Source organism: Pundamilia nyererei, unplaced genomic scaffold (genome assembly GCF_000239375.1).
Source record: "Pundamilia nyererei isolate P.nyererei 1_Seehausen unplaced genomic scaffold, PunNye1.0 scaffold00058, whole genome shotgun sequence".
NCBI classification, from domain to species: domain Eukaryota; kingdom Metazoa; phylum Chordata; class Actinopteri; order Cichliformes; family Cichlidae; genus Pundamilia; species Pundamilia nyererei.
This window is the reverse complement of record NW_005187459.1, coordinates 3,332,186-3,350,618: the sequence shown is the minus strand read 5'-3', so window position 1 is coordinate 3,350,618 and position 18,433 is coordinate 3,332,186. Positions and strand designations below refer to the sequence as shown.

The 18,433-nt window shown below is 40.9% G+C and overlaps 1 protein-coding gene across 1 annotated transcript in view; it reads left to right on the top strand.

Annotated features, from left to right (window-relative positions):
• Positions 1 to 18,433, top strand: part of syne1a (spectrin repeat containing, nuclear envelope 1a) — a 124,397-nt gene that overhangs the window by 9,449 nt on the left and 96,515 nt on the right. The window contains exons 4-27 of the mRNA XM_013911189.1: positions 2,118 to 2,138; positions 3,448 to 3,540; positions 4,602 to 4,783; positions 4,881 to 5,077; positions 7,238 to 7,350; positions 7,757 to 7,795; positions 8,938 to 9,045; positions 9,428 to 9,565; positions 9,973 to 10,137; positions 10,264 to 10,376; positions 10,596 to 10,764; positions 10,999 to 11,095; positions 12,300 to 12,505; positions 12,921 to 13,085; positions 13,213 to 13,365; positions 15,144 to 15,287; positions 15,373 to 15,549; positions 16,452 to 16,610; positions 16,821 to 16,985; positions 17,161 to 17,295; positions 17,570 to 17,731; positions 17,868 to 18,076; positions 18,153 to 18,261; positions 18,353 to 18,427. Of these exons, the coding sequence (XP_013766643.1) occupies positions 2,118 to 2,138; positions 3,448 to 3,540; positions 4,602 to 4,783; positions 4,881 to 5,077; positions 7,238 to 7,350; positions 7,757 to 7,795; positions 8,938 to 9,045; positions 9,428 to 9,565; positions 9,973 to 10,137; positions 10,264 to 10,376; positions 10,596 to 10,764; positions 10,999 to 11,095; positions 12,300 to 12,505; positions 12,921 to 13,085; positions 13,213 to 13,365; positions 15,144 to 15,287; positions 15,373 to 15,549; positions 16,452 to 16,610; positions 16,821 to 16,985; positions 17,161 to 17,295; positions 17,570 to 17,731; positions 17,868 to 18,076; positions 18,153 to 18,261; positions 18,353 to 18,427 (3,294 nt within the window). The remainder of the gene's footprint in view (positions 1 to 2,117; positions 2,139 to 3,447; positions 3,541 to 4,601; positions 4,784 to 4,880; positions 5,078 to 7,237; positions 7,351 to 7,756; positions 7,796 to 8,937; positions 9,046 to 9,427; positions 9,566 to 9,972; positions 10,138 to 10,263; positions 10,377 to 10,595; positions 10,765 to 10,998; positions 11,096 to 12,299; positions 12,506 to 12,920; positions 13,086 to 13,212; positions 13,366 to 15,143; positions 15,288 to 15,372; positions 15,550 to 16,451; positions 16,611 to 16,820; positions 16,986 to 17,160; positions 17,296 to 17,569; positions 17,732 to 17,867; positions 18,077 to 18,152; positions 18,262 to 18,352; positions 18,428 to 18,433) is intronic.

Sequence of the window (18,433 nt, the reverse complement as noted above, 5' to 3'; positions counted from 1 at the left end):
GTCTCTCTCTCTTCAGCTGATTACCACTACACCTACTGCACTCCATGTTATTAGCACTTAGCAAATTCCTTTTCTCTGCTTCATTGGCAGAATTGCATCAGAAAAAACGCTCAATATGGTTTTGAATGTAATCATCTAAATGCATCAACTGCCCCTCCATGAGATTAGTAAAACGTTCTCAAAGTGTCGCCTGGCTCGTCCTTGGATATACATAAATAAAGCCATGAGTATGAGCTGACGTCTGCGGGGACACTGACTTGTCTTTCTCGAGTGTGACAGGGTTAAAACTGTAAATCCTAAACCAGTAATCTGCTGTCTGGAGATGAGACATCAGTGGGCACTCTGCTGCGTAAATCGGAGAGATGAAAATTAAACGTAAATATGCTCTCTGTGTGTGAAGCTGATGTACACACAGAGCATATTTACATTTTGCTTTAGATTGCCCATGTCTGTCTGTGTCATAGAAAGTAAGTGTTTGCTGGTGTAATGATGTTTACTGATGTTTGGAAACTGTTGAAACCCTGTGATGTAAAGCCTCCCTTCTGGGAAAGTAGAGAAGCTGTCTAAAATGTAAATGAAAACTGGATGCAAAATCAGACCCCAATCATCGGTGATGACCCTGAACCTATGACGATATTCCCTTCACTTCTTTTAAAACATTGTTCTTGACAGTCAGGGATAAAAAAACATATTTCTAACTGACACAGATTAGGCATTCAGATCATGTGATTAGGGTTAGTTAATAAAGTCTCTGGTTAGGGTTTAGTCATTGAAAGCTGTGGTTATGGTTAGGGAAAACGACTGGGTTGGGTTGCCAGATCCTGAAATTGTTATGTCGGCTGTAACTGTACATAGTACATACCACAGCCTGTAAGAAACTCTGAGATAGTTGCACAAGTCAGTGCATGACTCCCTTAAATTGAATTGTTAGAATGAAGAGGGGTCATCACTGATGGTGTAGTAAACACCACCATGGTCATTTTCTCATTTTGATTTCGATCCCAGCAACAAGTTTCACAAAACCTTGGACTGTGGCAACAAAATGCACATAGAAATAAGATTCTTAAAAAATGTAGTAATAAATTATTATTTTAATGAGTAATAATTGGATGTAAACGAGTGCCACGGAGAGATTGAGACTTTCTAAAGTAAAGACTGCGAGGAGTAAAAAAACTGAGTGTCAAATATTTAAACAATAAAAGAAGAACTCATAGTCAAATTATTTAAAAAATGGTTGAATTTGGGTTTCATCATTTAATATGTTGCCTTTGACGTGTTATTAATATAATAAATTTAGATGATTGGTTACCTGTGATGGACAGGTCACCGCTCCAGTGTTTACCCCACCTTGAATGCAAACATCTGGGGTAGGTTCCAGTTTACCTGACCCTGAACTGGATAAGCAACTTAGAAAATGGATGGATAGTTTGTTAGCGTTTTACGCAGCTTCACAACTTTTTAGTTTTGCTATTTAGAGTTTAGTACAATTTATCCAAAGAAACACAACTACTGCTACTGTATATGCTTACTGCTGTCATTTTATACTGGTGTGTTTTCAGTGTGGTCACGCTATACCTCTGTTAACCACTCCAGCCTTGCATTACTGTTTTGATTTGCCAGGATAACCTGCTGTGTTTTTTAATATAACACCATGTATTGCATATGTTCTTATCAGTCACTATCCCACGGTTCCCCACGTTGCCCTCGTCTGCCCCCAATCTCGTTTTTCATGCTTGTTCACATGTGTGGAGTGGCAGGTATTACCATTAGATGACCTGTTGTGCTGCGGCGCCTCAGTAATACAACCCTCTATGTGATAATATACAATACTTCATCATATCACAAGATACAGCCTCCTCTCTCTCTCGTTTCTTGCTCCACTCGGCCCCTTTCTCCCTTTCTCTGTGTCCATCTCTGCTGGATATAATCCCTGTTGCCTGTGTAGTAGTGATAGATCTCTCCTCTCAGATCAACCACTCAAGTTATCTCACCTCAGAGATGCTACAGTATCTGCCTTTTCACAGTCAATCAGGCGTTTGCTTTCAATCATCTCCAGTACTTATGAATTATCTTTCTCCCCCTCCTCCTCTTCCTGTTCCACCTCCATCTGCCTCCAGTCTGCGTACAGAGGATCTCCGGTCAGTATTCATAACATTGCTCTACTTTTTTCTTTGTGATGTTGATAAATTGTGTCAGAAACATCTGCATGCAGGAGTTCTGATGATTACATGTGATTTCTCTTAAAGATGCACTGAAATTAGCTTGAACCTGTGGCTGTTTTGTTCTCAATCTGGATGTTAAGTTCACCTGCTTTAATGTGTGTAACGTTAGTATTCGTGCAGCTTTTTATCTTTTACATCACTCTATTGAAAAAGAGATTCTCAATCTCAGTAGGACTTGAACATACTGCCTGGCCAAAAAGTCACGTGCTCTTTTATTTCATTTGACTTAATTGCTGTGGTATGGTTTAGATAATCTTATGAATGTCCTAATATTTATTTTTGTCCATAAATGCATTATGTTTGTGCCACGATCTTGTATTGATGTTAGAAGAGTCTGATCAGTTCTCCAGCACATCCCAAAGATTCTCAATGGGGTTAAGGTTTAAAGTCTGTGGTGATCAACCCATGTGTGAAAATGATGCTCCCTGGACAACTCTTTCACACTGGTGCCCTCTTTGAATCCTGCCATTTTGATCTTTAAAAACATTTATCTGGTCATTAAGTAGATTCTGCTGACCCCATGTATTTTTTGGCCACATAACATTCCTGAACCAGACCAACTAAAGCAACCCCAAATCATAATACTTTTTCCATTGTTCCAGAGTTCAACCCGTTTGCTCCCAACTAAACTAAAGCTACTGATAAGTGGTTTTCTTTACCCTGCACAATTGTTTAGTCCTAATCCCATCAGTTTCCTTCACATTGTGTATAAGGAAAATCTTCTACTTTCACTAGTAGACTTATTTATTCATTATATTTGATTTCACCAAATATTTAAGTGATCTCTGACCACAAACAAGATTTTTTCCAGCTACATAATTTCTTTCTTGAGGATGAATGTTTAAGTCATGAGATAGGATATCATTGTTTATGAAACAAGAAGCTAGTCGTAGCATCAGTTACACCCGAGCAATTGGACAGCAGAGAAAGAATGTAATTGTACAGAGAAATGCTTTTTCTTGGTACACATGACAATAAACGCTTTGAATCTTCTTAAATCCTATGGATGGCGCTTACTTTTTCGGTTGGTTAAATCCAGATGTTGAGCTTTTTTTTTTTGCTTTTTTTTGGCTGGGCAGTGTTTGTACATTACACTCTTTATTGTTAACTTTCTGAATAAAATTAGCTTATTGGGGTAATAGTAAAAAATGATAGATTAGTCTGCGATCTGGAAATATCTAGACCTTCTAATAGTGAAGTTTAATGCTGCTGCGTTTGGACACAGATCAAGTTGGTGAACATCAACTCAACAGACATCGTGGATGGACGGCCATCTATTGTCCTGGGGTTGGTGTGGACCATCATTCTCTATTTCCAGGTAAGTTTTTGCAGCATTAGTGCGATTAGATCATCAGATTCAATGCACATAATTCAGCATTATTTTTTGAAAAACAGTGAGAAGAAAAACATGATGTGAATATTACTACTTGCTCACCACAAGAACCTTAACCTGACAGCTAACATGGCTGAGAATATCCAGTTTGCAGAGAGAGCAGATGTGTATTTTTCTAGTTATATATATATAAAAAATGAGCAATTTAAGCTTAAGGGACATAAAAAATAAGTTGATCTTTAAAAGTACCTACACTCAAAATAAACAGCATCTGCCTCAGGTAATTCAGACATGCAGAGAATAAATCAGAACTTAATACTCCACTCTGGTAGCAGCATCAGTACACATAAATGCCTGCTACTCCATCAGACATAAGGATATTCAATAAAGGAAATTTAGTGCACTAGTAAATGTACACTTTCACTTACTGACATATTGATTTGTTTTATTTATGGATTTTCTGAGTCTGCTGACTTTAGGGAACAGAAACTGTGGCTCATCTGCAGGCCTGATAGGATATTATCAGACTGAGCTCCCAATATAATAATTTACATGCTTGCTTAAATATGTCCGTTGACTCTATTCGTACAGATTCACAATTTTTGCTTTGTTCAATAAATAAAGTATGATATAATGATACCACAGATAAAAAATAATATTTTAGTAAAATGCGGCTGATGTATACAAGGATTAAAGCCACAGCTAATTTGCAGACACGATTCCTGATAAGGTTGTTAGGAAAAGATTCTCACTCACAAGATCTAATAATTAAGCAAACAACTTGGAGAGTGAGAATTAGGACCCAAGATGAAGGCACTGGCTGAGATGTGAGTGAGCTTTATTGAAGGCGAGTGACATACAAACAAAAGGCAGGGATGGTATGAACAAAACTAGCACACCTAAACTGGGAAAAACTAAGAACCAAAGTAACAAACCTGAAGGAGCCGGAGAGCAGAGCAACACAGGGCATGATAAACAGGGAGAAACGCAGTTGGATCACTAACTGTGGCTAAGCCTGACTTTAGTTGGTATTCTGTTGCTTCCAGATTGAGGAGTTAACCAGTAGCCTACCAGCACTCCATACCGTGTCCAGCAGCACCTCCTCACTGGACAGCTCCACCAGCAGCACTGAGATCACCAGCCCACCCGTCAAAAAGAAGACTCTTCCTCCTCTGCAGGGTGGAGCCAGGAAGGCATTACTGAGATGGGTCCAGCAGACAGCCACCAAGTATGAAGTCTGATTTGATGGTCAAGTGTTGCTGCAGGTTGTAGGTTATGTTTTGTTTTTTCTCTGCTGTGACCTTGTAATTTTCTGTCCTCTCTAGAAGTCTGGGCCTTGAGGTGAGGGACTTTGGCCCCAGCTGGCGTACTGGTTTAGCATTCTTCGCGGTAATCAATGCTCTCCGGCCTAATCTTGTCGACATGGAGCGAGTATGGGGAAGGCCCAATCGGGAAAATCTTCATGAAGCCTTCTTGTTGGCCGAGACTGAGCTAGGGATTCCACAGCTTCTTGAGCCAGAGGGTAAATAACATTTCCAGTAGCATTTCAGAGTGACTCTGTCATTAAGTTTATCAAAAGCAAACTTGAGCCTGACCAGCAACAAACCTACAAGTAGGCATAAAATTACTATGTATTTTATTTCTTTTTATTGTCTTAACAGGGCTCTAGACTAACTTTTTGCCATGGTTGCACTGGTGCGCCTACATTTTTTTCTTAGGCGCACCAGTGCAAAAGTTAGGCACACCCAAATTTTTCAACCGCTTCACTTAACACCGCAGTTTCACATGTGCACTTTTTTCGGGGGGGTGGATTGCTGTCCATACAGACAATATTGATTTGTAAATGATTAACTAATAATCTTGTGCTTGTGCTTAAAGTGCTTTGGCACTCTTTGGCAATATTGTAGACAATGTTAAACTTAATCATCACATCGGCCTCCTCTGACGACCAGCACCTGTTTGCTGCTGCCTGCCGCTGAAAGGCAATGGGGAGAGGGGACACTTGGGCAGTGCATTTATCACGATTTGAGATGGAAAACTGTTCTTGAAGTACACACAGAGAGAGAGAGAGAGCTGTGCATGAAGTGTGATTTTTTTTATCGTGGTAGAGCAAAAAATAGCAAAAGTAAGAGAGAATTCATGACGATGTTTATCAAATGTGAAGCGTAGTTTGTTGATTCTTTTGCTGCTGGTTCAGTGAATTTTGGTTGGAGAGAGGCCGCTCAGAATCTAGTGCAGAAAAGACATAAACACAGCGCAGACCTGACACATCAGAATCAGTGAGCTGTCGGCTTTCAGCCCCGATGCCGTGTGGAGTCCGTTAACCTGCTCTCATTTGCTGTTTGGTGGTTGTTGAAATAGTTTTGTGAGCTTTAACCTGAGAAAATTACCTGGAAAAAGACATTTATATTTAAAAGTCGATTCAGGATTTAATGAATCGATATCGCTTTATTCAAGCTACTCACCTCTCTCTGTCCACCTGCCCTGCACTTTCAAACATACACACGGACTACATGAATATCTGGACCACGATCAATCAGAGAGGTCCCGCCCCTGACTATCTTTGATTGGTTTAGACCACGATAGGGGCATAATGTGTGTCTGCTGTTGACCACACGGAGACGTTCGGAGTTGCAGAGTATTTATTTATTTTTTTGTTACTCAAACAGTTGGTCGCACTGGTGCAACCTAATATGTTTTTTAGTCGCACCATTAAAAAATTTGGTCGCAACCTAAAATAATATTTTATGTCGCTGACTGGATTCTCTCTGCTACAAAATACAGATTAATGCAGTAAAGAGGCAGATAGGCAGTCCACTGAAGCCATGGTGCATTATACACCTACATATACCAAACACATCCTAAGCTGAAAAATGTCTTGTTTCTTCCTCTAACATGCTTCTTGCTCTGCTGCGTGGTGTTTCAATGTCACCACCACCCTGGCTTTCACCTGTACAAGGGGCTGTTTACTCATTAAACCCAAATTTCTGTTACGATTTGCAGGAGAAGGACCCAAAAGTAGTCCTCCCCAAATGTCTAAAATATAAAACATATTCCTAAAAAGCTTCTTGAAAACAGACAGGGGGAACAGAAGGACAGGTAAACAAATGTTATGACAAAGACTAAGAAACCATACAGGACTATTTATACGCATGAAGGTAATCAAGGAGAGTAGAAACAGAAGGATACCAAAATACAGCTCAGTTAAATCAAGATGACGAGATAACAAGGGGGAAGTTAAACTAGACACAAGACTGAGGAGACAGTTGCCTACCATGGGGCATGAATACTGTCGGAAATGTTTGCAAGGCAAGTTTTAGAGAATAGAAATACTGTACAATACTGGGTCAGTCCTTGCATCAGATGTGCATCTCACTTTCACTGCCAGACACCATCTGCTCCCCTTCATGCCTGCCCTTCAAAATGTACTCCAGCAAATCAAGCTTGACATCAGCATAATTAAGGTGCATTAGGCCATGAGATCCAGCATGGCGCAACCCCCAAACAAAACTTGGACACTGATCTGAAATGGTGAAAATTGATTTTATTTGAGATGCCCGCTTGTCTCCTTCAGTCAAGCTGATTCTTATCAGCGGCTGATATTTTTCTCTATGAGAAAACTTGAAGAATTTACAGCCAGCTTATTTGACTTCTGATTTTATTTATTTGGTTCCCATCTCAGATGTCGACGTAGAAAAGCCAGATGAGAAATCTGTCATGACATATGTAGCCCAATTCCTGAAGCATCTTCCAGAACGAAAGCAGAGCGGCTCCGAGGGACAGCTACAAGTAGAGGTAACCGGCTGTCTCGGTCTCGATAGCCTGTCATTGTGATCATCTTCTCTCTTTCTGCATAGTGAATGTTTGTCTTTTGTATATGTATTTGTATGTTTGTATGTGTATTATTTATAATCATTTTGAGCTATCAAAGTGCAATGTTCAAGGTTCAGGGGGAAAAGAAAAATCTGCTTGTCTAATTTTATATTTAATTGATTCAGAATTTAGTTAAAATCTCTTATTTAATGACTTGAAGCTATCTAGTTTTTAAAGTAGGTTGAAACGAGCTGCTGCAGTGTCTTGTCTGTTCTGTGTTTCGTTTTTGTACATCTTTCTCTCTTTGTGTTGCTCTTTGTCTTCTTCTCTGGTGCGTTTGTATGGTGACTGCTTTCCTGTGGTTGTTGTGCTGGACTCTGTTCTGCAGCATGATCTTGCACCTCGGGATATAGAGGAAATGTTGGAGGTAGGTTATTTAGCCACTTCGGTTCCCAGGGGAGAGTTTTCAATAATTTCCTCCAACGCAATGCAATTACCACCCATGATCATTCATGGTTTCCATATAAATTTGATTAAAGCATATTTTTCTGCCTCCTCTATTGGATTGCTGTATCAGTCCCTACTGTACTTTGTAAGAATGGGATTAAACACTGATTTTTCATGTCAAAATAAAGCCTGTATCCTAATATTGGCTCTTTATCTAACCTGATGTGATATTCGGGCCGCGGGGTTTCTAAGCCATGATAACGGAAGGAAGTCCAATATAATAAGATGTGATATTACCATTTATGAATGCTACCACTGAGCGCTTTGGCTCTCGGTCCCATTAGCATGACAATGAAGGCCTCTGGCATCAGCAGTGTGCACTGATACAGCATATTTGATGGAAAGCTTGTGAATAGAGGTTGGCCTTTTTTATTGTTTGCTGTGTCCAGATGTATGTCACACCGTGTTTTGCTGTTTTACAGCACCGATAGGGTTTTTTGTTCTTCCTTACTTCCTGGTGTTTGCACTGGAGATTAATTAGCTGTGACAAAGCGTGAATTTAAAAAATAAACAGAAGCATAAACACTTGGGTAGAAAATATTTAGAGAATGATGGTGAGTAAAATATGGCAGACTGTTTCCTTTTAGAATTAACTTGATCTACTTCCATGTTCTGAGCTGTCATAGAGAATAAAGTTGGGGCTTCCTTCAGGAGGGGTGGTACAAGTGAATAGATTCAGACTGAACAGCTCTCAAACGGAATGGTCTATCGCACAAGCTTTTTAGCAGCATCGCATTATCGTCATGCTTATTTAAAATCCAATGAAATGTTCGTAGGGGGTCTTAGACAAAGTACCCTGTCTAAGCTGAGTGTTGTTGGCAGCTGTGGGTTTTTGACGTTTTGTCCTGCAGGGAGACACAGAGGATTAGGGGAACACATGTTTAACCGTGCATGCTCTGCTTTCTTGTTCCCTTCTTTCCTCTTTTCATCCCGGTCAATCACTTTTTCCACTCTGTCTTCTTTTCTTTCCTCCTTTTTTTTGGGTGCACTGTCCTCTTTTCTTTTATTTCCCAATCTCCTACTCGTTCACTCTGCCACTCCTGCATGATCCCGGCCACCTAGAGAGAGCAGCGAAAGAGCCTGAGGGAGCTCAGGATGTGGCTCGACCAGCTGGAGAGAGATGCAATACAGGCTCAGGAGACTGAGGGCAGTTTTGCTCAGCAGTACCAGGTTAGTGTGAGTGTGTGTGTGTGTCTGTGGCGGGGTGTGTTTAAACTGGGCACACTGGGCACAGACGCTCCTATTATTAGCTTAATCAGTGGTATTAGACTGTGGGGATCAGGCAGCAGCCGTCATATTTTCAGTCAATCTGGCTTATTCCACCAAGCCTCGGGATACATTCCATATTCAGCAGCATGTGGGATATCCTCATTGTCATTACATAGCTCGGAAAGTCTAAAGCCAGATAGAGGGACAGTTTTTAAAGGTAGAACATATGAGGATCTGATAAGATGCAAATGGGAAAAGGGTATGACCTGTGAGGGAGAGAACACTCATTATCATCCTTTTATCGAGGATAAAGAGCTGTGAGTCAATGATTTTTGCTTTTCAGCTGTTCAAGAGTCTGCGTGTCCAGTTGGAGATGAGGAGGAAGCAGGTGGAGGGAGCTTTGCAGTCTACTCAGAGGGATGGGATGTTGACTGTGGATCAGGCTCTGGTCAAACAGGCCTGGGAAAGGATCTCCAAAAGGGTGAGAGCAGCGGGATTACCCACTCGCCTCCAGTTCAGAATTGTACACAGAGCATATTTTTTCCATTCAGAAAAAGTGATATCTAAAGATATTTAAAGCTACTCCTGGAGGTCGATGGAGTGTTTACAATGTTCTAATTCATACATAAGGACTTCAGAAGGCATAATTTGAATTTATTTTGTGCTTTGCCAGCAACTCTGAGAATCAGCCATTTTTTAAGCTTGTATGATGATTTATCGTTTGAGGTTATTTCCTTTTACCTTATTTGGGCTAACACAAGTTGTGTTTTTTATAAAGAGCTGATGACTTAGTGTCTCCTTCTTTTTTTTAATAGAAATTAAAAATTAAATTATTTGTGTGATGAGGTCATTATTTCAGGAGACATCGTCTGTTTTTATCCATCTTAGTTACTGGACTGGCATCTTCAGCTGGATAGGTCTCTGCCAGCTCCTCTGGACACAGTGGGAGCATGGCTGCACGAGGCCGAGGAAGCTCTGCGACAGGAGATAACCATCCAGCAGGCACATGATATCACAGCCAGCACTGTGCATAGAGCTTTGGAGCAGCACAAGGTTAGTGCAGAGCCATACATAGCACAATAGAGTGTGAGAATCAAACATACTATTAGAATGAACACAGAATGTATAAATACATTTTTATGTCTGTTTTCATATCTTTACTCGGTGTACTCTGCACAGGATGTGTTGAAGAGCCTGGAAAGTCACCAGCAGGTCTTTCAGAGAATCCATAAAGACAGAAGTGTTGATGGAGTGCCTGTTCCCCCAGACCAGCTCCAAGACATGGCTGAGAGGTAAACAAAACTCCTGCTAGTCTCTCTTGAAAGTGCAGAATACAAAATTAATGTTCTTCGTGGTAATGTTTTTCTGATAAGAACAGATTATTTGAAAGAAATTTGGCACCTCAGTCGGTGTGTTTTTTTTTTTTCACAACCTTGCTTTTTGGGAAAGCAGCAGTATGAGAAGGTCGAGGTATAGGTCTGATGTCCCTGTATGAACTGTGTCTTTTTTAGGATGAACTTTATCTCTACATCTTCTAGCATCCACTTAGCAAAAATGGAATTTCTGGAGAACAAACATCACATGCAGGCCTTCCTCAGTCTGGCTGAGTCCAAACTAAAGTCCTGGATCATCAAATATGGTCAACAGGAATCTGTGGAACTGATGCTTCACAGCTATATCGTAAGCTCAGTCTCTGATTTGTGTAGTTTGATCTTCAGGGTTCACCTGCATGCTTATGTGGAAAGGATTTTAAATTTTTAATTAATTTTTGTATATTGCATAATAATTATTGGTTGATGAAGGATAGTTACCATTACATAGCACATGTATAAGATATTTAGTTCTGTTTCTGTGTATCTGTTAAGATGCGTTTCACATCTAATAACATTTTCTTTTGGAATCTGTCTTCATCAGTTATTCGTGGAGAAGCAGTGTTTCTTTGAAAACTATGAGATGTTGTTCCAGTCTCTGAAACTGTCTGCAGAGGCGTATGTGAGTGCTGACAGCTCAGGTGAGTAGCTCAAGGTGTAATATTTACTATATGTATATATAAGCATTTATTATCCTATCACTTTCTTATAATAAAGTAATTCGGTAATTCTCCCGGGAAGTCTGGGAAATGTTTATCAATATCCTGGCCAGACAGTAAACTGAAAGGCGCTTTATTGCGATGATGTCAGAATCACGCAAAATGTCCAACAATGCAATAAAGCAGTCCTGCTCATTGATTGGGAACATCATTATTATGTCACATTTCCAATGCATTCTCATCCTTTTAATGGAACTTTAATCTGAAATTGATCTGATACTTCCAGTGTATCCTGGCTGAGATCAGTATCTCTCAATTGTTCACTATATTTCAACTTTATTTCCCTTTTCAACAACTCACTAACCAATGAGGCTTTCCCTGCCAGCAGCTCAGTTTGCCCCTGACTGGTTTCACAATTTGATAGAGGAGGAGAGTCTGCAGGCTACAGCTAAATGAGGTTCCTCCACTCTCTGCTCTCAGTGGGGAATACGACCCCATTTGCTAGTTGGGGGGCTGCTCCACTTCTGCAGGTCTCTGGGCGCAAACTGAGCTAGCTTGTTGGTTTCATTAGGTTTCAGGGTTGCATTGCTTTAGGGTATGCAGAGCAGAGAAGTGAGGTGTGGTGAGAAATCAGGACATCTGAGGTTTGATTGGTCGACCCCACAAATGAAATGCAGCAGGTCCTGCTGGTACTGTAGTTAGCATCGTGGTTTCTGATTGGCTGCCTGAGAAAAATAAGGAAAAGGGTTAGGGTACTGATCTGTTTTTTGTCTCCCATTTTAGAAGCATTGCGTTTATCTGATGTGCGTCTTTATGCCATTGTTTTGCACATACTCTAACAACTAGAGAGTTTGCATCTAAGAATGTAGCACAAGCACAGATGATACATCTCCTTGTAGTGAGTTTTTGGGGTCAGGGAGTTTTCTGCAAAAGCGTGTGCCTCCTTTTACTTTATCGAGTGTTCCCCTGCCTTTGCCAAAGTGTGGTGATGTGAAACAAAGCAGTGAAAGTCATCAGGCACACACAGACATAAAAGGTACAGCTGCAGCTTCAAAACAGCTGCTTCAGTGCTTCATTTTCCATTTGACTCTTGTGAATAAGTGACGTTATTAGCGGCAGCAGAATCAGAGGTAATGGTGGTGTTGTCGGTAGCTGTCATTCTTGTTAAACTTTACCTCTCTTCCAGTGGATGAAGGCGAGATGGGAGTGCGCAGGTTTATGCGGGAGGTGGTGACTCAGTGGAGGAGCCTGTCCATGGAAGTGCGCAGCGTGAGGAGCATGCTGGAGGAAGTGCTGTCCAACTGGGAGAGGTACACCTCCACTGTGGCCTCTTTGCAGGCCTGGCTGGAAGATGCAGAGGAAGCCCTGAGCCAGCCAGAAAACACAAAACGGGTATGAGATTAGATCTTAATACTGTCTGAGCCTTTGATTTTTTTACTTTATTTTTTCTGTGAACAGATTAGGAGCCTGTTCATACACCCATTTATTTGATGGACTCAGATTTTATTGTAGCAATCAAGCCATTTTGAAGAATTTCGTTTTTTTATGTGGAAGCTTATTAGGAGTCTCCACTCAAGTATCAAATGATCCTTCAACAAGCCGCTGAGGATATTCCTGTTGTTGCATTGCCATGGTTACACAGACTCACATCTCCGTCTAGGATTAGACATCTAATTACCCCACTTTTTTATTGTCCTTCCTTTGTTTCTTTCTTTGAATCACTTTCTTTGTTCCTTTTTTGATTAGCTTTCTTCATCTCTTTCTTTGACACTCGCTCTTTGTTTCTCTTAATTTCTTTGTCTTCCAGGAGTTTTTCAGGGATCTCAGCCACTGGATGGATCAGCATGCGGCCATGAACGATGCAGGGAATTTTCTTATTGAAACGTGTGACGAGACAGTGTCACTTGATCTCAAGCAGCAGCTACTCATTTTAAATGGGCGATGGAGAGACCTCTTCCTCAAAGTCCAACAAGTAATGAATGAAAACATCTAAAAATACTGCCTGTCAGACAAAGGCAGAATTGGGTCAAAACATATGTGCTGGCTCTGTTTGATTCATTTCTCAGTGTAAAGTGTAATTAGCTTCTTTTTTGCTGCAGTATGCCCATTCAGATGAGTTGGAGAAGTGGAGAAAAGAACACTTGAAGGCTATTTGGGCCCTGAAAGAGCTGCTGGACACTGCCGAAGCCAAACTCAATGCTCCTGTTCAAGTCTCTTTCCTCAGTGTTAGGGCTTTTCTTCAGGATGTGGAGGTGAGGAAAGCAAACTGTCATTTTAACTGTCAAATGTAAAAGATAATATTGCCTGACAGTAAAAATACAAGCTGTCAGTAATGTTTTTTTAAGCTGGTGGCATTGCAGCATCATGATACTTTAGACTCAATGGGCACCTACACTTACATACATACTTTATATTAGACCATCCCTGATCACATCGCTTAGAGTTTGTTTCACATCTGTTCTTTCTTAAGCTGATCGAGAATGACAAGCCTGACTCTGAAGTGGACCTAATATGCGTTTTCTTTTCTTTCTTTTCCTGTTGTGTTTATTTGCTGTTACTGATGGTGGATACTCATGTTAAACATGGCCAAAGTTTCAAATATGGAACTAGATGGAGTTTTTTTTTACTCTTAGCTTTATGTGATTTCAAAGAGAATGGTCATCACAGCTCTTTTTAGGAACACAGCTGCCCCACACACCAACAGCAGGTGAAACGTAACTGTTTCAAGTCCTTCCAAGCCATTTTCAGACATGTAAACTCTCTTTTCCATGTTAAAGAGGGACTTTTAACAGGACTCTGTGTCATCCTGTTATAAGCTAACTTTAGCAGCAATAAATTGAAGTAATTGTTTGTGGTGTGTATTTATTGGTACACCTTTTAAGGTCCCAACACGGCATTTCAGTGGGGTTGTGTTCTGTTCCTTGGGCCATTAGAACAGTTTCTTTTTCAGTCCTTTTATTTTAGATTTGTTGCTGTGCTTGGGGATCATTGTCCTGTTGCATGAGCCAGGAATGTGTTACTCAGAGGAATTCAGGGTTGACTTAATGGCTATAAGGTGCCCAGATCCTGTGGCTGTAAAATGCACGCCCAAATCACTCCTCTTCCACCACACTTAATAGCTGGTGTCAGGTGTTTTGCTTGCAGATATGCTGTGTTTTATGACAAACTATCTCCACTCTGGTCTCATCTTTCCAAAGCACATTGTTCATATGTAACTTTGCAAGCCTAAGCGATCCCGCCATGTTCTTTTTTAAAAGAGAACAAGCTTTCCCCTGGCAACCCATGCAAACTTGTTCATTCTCTTTCTAACTGTACTGTCATGAACTTTAACGTTTCACATTCTAACTGAAGCTTGTAGAGACTTAGAAGCTGCTCTTCAGTTTTTCCTGTTGATATTCTTCCTTTTTGACATGACTGTATTTCAGACTTTGTCTGAGAATTAGTTACATACAACAGACCATAGTCTATTTTAGATGCATTCCCACTATGCTGGCAATGCTGTCCTTGGTCTTGGCAATGGTACTATCTGGGTAGAGCATACAGAAGTAAGCTTGTGTGACGCCCACTCACTGTGAAATTCGGATAATTTTCTTCTCTGTACTCTAATGCATGGCACCAGATATCTGTCAGACTTTGTGGTGGTTAAAGGCAGCTAAAGATCTGATCTGAGAGCGTCCAGAATTTATGTCCCATAAATGCAGTTTCATCAGTTAATGCTTAGAAATGTTCATGACTGCAGTAAATAATGTCACTGGCTCAGGTCAACATGAATTGAAGCTCGAGCTCTCTTCCTCGCCTGAGACAAATCAGATAAAGTCACGCTTGAATCACGATAAAGTGAGATTTCACATCTGCACTCAATGTGCGAAAACGGCTTTACTCTCATACGTTTTTGATAAGGTGTTACTAAAAGTTGCAAGTCACTGCTTTATTGATGTCAGCATTTTTATTACTAAAACAGCTTTGATGGCAGTGCATTCACTTTAAGAACGTATGAAATGACCCTTTACCCTTGCATGTCACATCGCAGAATACCAAGCAAAAGGTTGTCGCTATGGAGACACAATACAAGTTGGCTGCCCGCAGCGCTCAGCTCCTTGCCAAGGATGCTCCACAGGATGAGGCAACCAGGGTCATGGCAACTATGGCAACAGTCAAAGGTCAACTAAGCAAGGTGAGTCTCATTTGAGGGTAAACACAAAGCCTTTTAAATTAATACATTTTTTCACTGTTAAGCGGTCCGTTTTGTATCTGTTCAGGTGAGAGAGCGGTGCCCATCTCTGATGCGGGAGTGTCATGCCTTTCTGCCGCTGTTGGAGGAGATGGAGAAACACATCAACACTTTTTACCAGGCCTTGGAGCGAGCGAGTCACATCACTTCTGCTGCGAGAGACCCAGAGTCACAGGCACAAGCCCAGCAAAAATACAAGTGGCAGGTCAGACACGAACACGTTAAATTTACAATAAGTGCTTACTAGATATGTTTTTATTCTTTTTTCAGTTTATTTTTATTTTTTCACAGTTATTATGGATATGAGCTGCCAGCTCCATAAGCAGTGATCTGCATTTACAACACTACAGTCCTGTTGCTGTATCTTTTATGTATTATTGTTCCCTTCTTTTATATTCAAATCTGATGCACGCTGACAGAAAATAATAACTCCCCTCAAACGTCTTCAAAGCAATGAGCCTCTTATGAAAATTCAAGGAGTAGAAAGAAGAGATATTTGTGTTGAAATGTTGCTTACTTAAAATATGTGCTTACTTTACTCTGAGGAGCATTATTGTGTCATTTCTAGATGCAGTTTTCTGCAGTGAACCACTTCCCATCTTTACTTCTGGGGAACTCTGCATCTCTAAGATGCTCTTTCTATACTCAGTAATGTTACTGACCTGTTTCCAGTTAACCTAATTATAGCAAAGTGTTTCTCCAGCTGTTTCTTTTTTAACACCACTTACTTTTGTCGCCCCCTTTCCCAACTTTTTTGAGATGCGTTGCTGCCATCAAATTAAAATGAGCTCATATTTTTCATGGAATGATAACATTATCTCAGGTTAAACTAATATTTTCTGTGTCCCATTGTGAATAAAATATGAGTCTATGACATTTGCAAGTCATTGCATTTTGTTTTTATTTACAATTTACACTGTGTCCAAACTTGTAAAAGTCTATCCATCCGTTTTCTTCCACTCATCCAGTTCAGGGACTGTCGGCTTGTCCAGTGTGCACGCTGCCTCGCTAAATTGGATAGCTAGATAAGAAAATGGATGGACAGATGGATGGATATTGGAAACACAAGTAATTTTTTTAAACTTCTTGTCTCCCCTTTTGTGACAGGATTTGTTAAACCATCAGCAAAGCTGTAAACGATGTTTATCGGTGATTGAGAGGAACCACCACTCCCTGCAGAGGGCGCTCTCCACCAGTAAGGTGCTCAGGAACTTCGACATATCGTTGCTGCAAAAGAGAGTTGTTGAAATTCAGGGCTCGGCACAGGTTAGTATTACAGTTATGCATTACATGCATTTGCATACCAGAATGCCAGTCAGAAACCACAATACTGATTATACTATAGAGATTACACAGACATCAGAAAAACACAAGGGATTCGTGCAGATTAGATTTACCCACCATGTGTGTTACTGTTCATTTGTTTGTAGGACAAATAATGTAATTACACTGTATTACTACTATCTAACCTCTCAGGCTTTGCTAAAGGAGGTTGGGGAATGGAGAAGGCAGGAAGAGGCCAACAACTCCCTGAGGAGGAGATTTGAGGAATCACGACAAGAGCTGGAGAGAGTGCTGAAGAAAGCTCAGGGCTGCTTGAGAGAGACTGGAGATGCTGAGGAATTATTAAAGAAACACACTGTAAGATTAAATCTGTAACCTCTAAGCATGTCTGTGAAAGCTGCGGCTAATCTGCAGAGGCATTTCTATTTTCTAATTACATTTTTAAGTGGAAACGGGTAGAGTGTTAACATTCTTGACTTAACTTTTACTCTGTCTTGTGTCGTGTTTACTCTTATTTTATTTTACATTGCAGGATTTCTTTGGACAACTGGACCAGCGGGTGCTGAGCGTGTTTTTGAAAGCGTGTGATGAGCTCACGGACATCCTGCCACAGGAGGAGCAACAGGGGCTGCAGGAAACTGTCCGCAGGCTGCACAAACTCTGGAAGGTCAGAGGTCACCATGGTTTACCACTCTCACTAATTACTGTACACCTCTTGAGGCGCATAAGCACTACTTCATTAACTTAACCAGGAAAACCTTTGGCTTCAATAGAGTCCCTCCAGTCTGGTTCCAATTAACCTGGTTAGATAAAAATGCAACCCTCTCTGTGTTTATTTGCAGCCACTCCAGGGAACTTTTGATCAGTGACAGATACAATGTGACACTTAAGGGTAGCTTTCAGGTCTGCTATGTTTTGTCTCATCTCCATCTTTTTTACAGGACATGCAGAGCGAGGTACCATCTCACCTACTCCGTCTCAAGGTGGATGTGGAGCGAAGCCGAGTTGCTGTGATCCTGCAAGACTGCAGAGCAGAGTTGCACAGAGAAATGCAAGCCCTGTCTGGCACCTGCACCAGCGAGCGAGTGATCAAAGAGCACAGAGTGAGTCTCGGATTTAGTGGAAAATTGAAACAGATAGAACTGAAAATCAGAGAAAGACAAAATCACTTAATGTTGTTATCACTGACATTCGGGAGCCTCTCATATCTTAATTTTCTTTTTTTTTCTTCTTCCTCAGACTTTCTTCAGGGAACGCAAACCTTTAATTCAGAGCGAGAGGAGGATTAGAAACATGGAGGATCTGTGTTACAAGTTGCCTGACAACGACCAAGCTTATCGAATGCTTGACTGCACTAGAAGGGCCGTAGAAGAGGTTACAGAGCAGATAAAGAGCACCCACCTCAAGCTGGAGCAGCACCCTGATAAATGGAAAGAGTGGAATGAGAGGTAAAGATGGGCAAAAAGCACAGATTTAAAGTGATTTAAAGCAAATTCAGAACTCAGTGGTCCATTTTTATTTTAGGTTCTGCGAGCTTTCTGATTGGCTCTCATCTCAAAAAAGGCAAATGAGGCTCTTAAGAGGAACAGCAATAACTTCCAGTCATCAGGAGCAGCTTGATGCTGCTGTTCAGGTGAGCTAGTGGGCTACATTTGCTGCTTTAGGCACTGAGATTAGGCTATACTTCAACTTCAGTTAACATCTAGTGCTTCCATCAATTCCAGGCACTACAGGAAGCAGTGGACACTCGAGAGGAGAGTCTGCTGTGGCTCAAGAGCCGCCTTGCTGTGCTGTCTGAAGTTAGC